The sequence below is a fragment of the Lolium rigidum genome, chromosome 1, assembly GCF_022539505.1.
Source record: "Lolium rigidum isolate FL_2022 chromosome 1, APGP_CSIRO_Lrig_0.1, whole genome shotgun sequence".
Taxonomy (NCBI): domain Eukaryota; kingdom Viridiplantae; phylum Streptophyta; class Magnoliopsida; order Poales; family Poaceae; genus Lolium; species Lolium rigidum.
The window spans coordinates 62,977,798-62,980,760 of NC_061508.1; the positions used below are offsets into that span (position 1 = coordinate 62,977,798).

The 2,963-nt window shown below is 53.9% G+C and overlaps 1 protein-coding gene across 1 annotated transcript; it reads left to right on the forward strand.

The window, feature by feature from the left end:
- The first annotated feature begins 1,878 nt into the window (after nucleotides 1-1,878).
- Nucleotides 1,879-2,358, forward strand: LOC124708835. Its single transcript, XM_047240486.1, has one exon. The coding sequence runs from the start codon at nucleotides 1,879-1,881 to the stop codon at nucleotides 2,356-2,358; it is 480 nt and encodes a 159-aa protein (XP_047096442.1).
- The last annotated feature ends 605 nt before the right edge of the window (nucleotides 2,359-2,963 follow it).

A 2,963-nucleotide genomic window follows, 5' to 3' on the forward strand; every position in this document is an offset into this window, starting at 1 on the left:
CCAAATTGTTCGCGCACGTCTGTTTGCATGGCCCCGCGGACGCCGAAATGGTCGCTAGACGCAAATTGTCCATTTGCGTCGCGGCAACCCAGCGGTCCGACGCTTTTTAGAGAAACTTAAGTAGAATCTATATATTGTTTGATCATGCCATGCGAAGTCGAATCAAACAAATTTAACATACAAACTAGGAGAACAAACGCGAGAACAAACAAATTTTAAACTAATTAATTCTTGTACTTCTTGTTAGAAGGCCCTACCTCGTCATCCTCACGGACGTGCCTCCTGCTCGTCACCTCCTCTGAAGAGGTACTGCCGGTCGACGCGTCCGACGAGTTTGAGTTTCCCTCTGACGAGTGGTCATTGGGGTCTTCCTCGTCGTTGGTGAACGGATGACGAGCCTCCGCATGCGTATGCACCCTCGCCCGGGCCCTTGCCTCCTTCCTTCCCGCCGCCGCGTTGTCGGCCGCCTCCAGCCGTGCCCACCTTGCGTCTGAGTTCTCCTCCTCATCCTGGTCGTCGAGGCCATCGGCGCCCCCTCCTCCTCGCCCTCCGTCGGCGGGGATCTAGGGTTGCTCTGCGTGGCAACCCTATCCCACCAATGCCGCCATCCCAGCGGCTTCCCCTCGATGTCGGTGTCCAATGGCAACGACATGTTGCTCATGGTGGCTAGCCGGTCTTGGAGAAGAAGAAGAATGACAGTCGGTTGGAGATGAAGTAGAGCAGGCGCAGGGGTTTTATTCAACGGGGATTAATGACGTGCGTATAACGAAGAGGTCTGCGATTGCTCTTCCGCGACGGTTTGGCGCTCCATTCCGGCGGTTGGCGTGTCAATCGGCGCGGTTTCCCTCCACGGCAGTTGTTCTGCTTTAATTCGCGTCGGCTCGAGCCAGGGTCGTTGCCAGGCGAGCCATGGGAGAAGGTAGCGAACGCTCGACGGGACCGCGCAGCGTCCACGAAGACGCAAACATGCCACATATTTCCGCCGCATTTGCATCTCCGCGGACACCCTGGACACGATACGTCGACCCGCTGAAGCAGGGTGCAGGCGTATTTCCGGTCCGCACGGACGCAAACGGTCACGCAGCATCCGTTTGCGTCACCCCATTGGAGATGTCCTTAAGGTCTTTTTCCAACCTACTCTCGCTATGGTAGTGCCTTATATCTACATTTGCCATTATTAGCGATGGTTGCTGCTCTAGAACGTTAGTCATTTGAGCCCTTAGCATGACGACTTTCCTCTATCTACTACAATAAGATTTACCACGACAAGTTTTGCCTAGCTCATGCTAGTGTCTATTGTCGTCTCTACGTGTGTGGACTACCTATTTGTAATTTTATTTTTTCTTTGTTTATTTATACTACTCATATAAATATAGTTAACATGCACGCATGAGTTTAAGATAAACTTTGACCACTAATTTAGTTTATAAAATATAAATTATATAATTATACCATACGATTCATATTCAAAAGAGTCCTAACAATATAATTTCTGTGACATATAATTCATATTCTATTGATCACGAGAAAATACTAGTATTAATGATTATTAATAAATCGGTTAAATTTCCGTAAAAACAAAATTTAATGTAGGTCTCCTGCTCCCTTCTCCTACGCAACCGACCCAATAACGCAAAAGCCCTCACTTCCTTCTTCCAGGTTCCAGCCGCACGCTCCTCTACTCCACCATCGGATCTGCCACGCTCCCCACATTACTGTACGGCACCCAAACCCAACGCAGCTCCGGTACCATCCGCGAAGCAACCTGCTGGCTGCTGCCGATATATAGGACGCACACGCTCGCACCACCACACGGCCACCATTGATTTCCAGCGTAAAGTAACACTTTTGAGTTTTGAGTAAGCAACTAAGCAAGCCATGGCTGCGGTGGGCAAGCTGGGCAAGGCCAAGGAGGCGGACGCGGCGCGCTGCAGGAGGCACCCGAGCCACCGGCACGCGGCGGGCGTGTGCCCCTTCTGCCTCAGCGACCGGCTCTCGCGCCTCTCCGCCGCCGCCAAGGCCGCCGCCGACGCCTCCGCCTCCTCGTCGGCGTCGTCACCGCGCTCGTCCGGTGGGGAGAGCGTCGCGTCCGCGCCGCCGCCCTGGCGCGAGACGAGGCGGGCGAGGCTGGGGATGCTGATGCGGCAGGAGGAGGCGGCCGCGGGTGACCGTCACGGCGGCCAGGAGAAGGCGCCGGCTCCGGCGCCGGTGGACGCCGAGGAGAAGAAGCCGGCCAAGAGGAGCAACTTCTGGGCCAGGCTGCAGCAGGGGAGGAGCTGGTACAGGAGGGACGGTTGCTCGCTGGCGCACTCCAAGGCGGCCGGCGACAAGACCGCCAAGCGGGCGCCGCTGTTCTGAGCTCCGGCGCACGCGCGGTGCAGTGAGCTGTTCTGCACTCCGCCGAGGCGCGTGCGATTGGTTCTTCTTCGTGGAATCTTGGTCGTGTGCCGCACTCAAATCTGCGTTGCTGGTCACCTGCCCGCTGCCGCTGGCACCTTTCCGGTAGTAGGTCGTTGTTCTATTGGTTTGTGCCTGTTGTTGCGTGGTTGTTGGAAGGACAGCCTAATGGCTCGTCCAATTTTGTATAGATCTCCATGGAAAGAACCGGTGACACTTCTCTTGACATGCTGACGAGATTCACTAGCTCTGTACTGAATTGCAACTCGGCTTGATCATTAGTTCGTCAATGTTGTAGCTCTGTTCGAAAGTTCAGTTGGTTGACGTGTGTTTTAATCGGGACACGCGTGTTTGCTTTGTTCAGAGGCAGGAAAATACAAAAGTAGGTTGTTTTAGTTGTAAAGTAGGTTGCATTGCTTAATACTTCCTTCGATTTCTTTTAATTGATTCAGATTTAGTACAACTTTACACGCCCCGTCGTGTTTGCTTTCATAGAGCAATGCCGAAGGGGGAACGCTCGGCGTCCGTCGTCTGATGGGAAGCCCAAAAAACAGTTGTTCTCCGCG

Coding starts and splice junctions, on each gene's coding strand:
- LOC124708835 (XM_047240486.1), top strand. CDS start 1,879: ATGGCTGCGGTGGGCAAGCTGGGCAAGGCCAAGGAGGCGGACGCGGCG.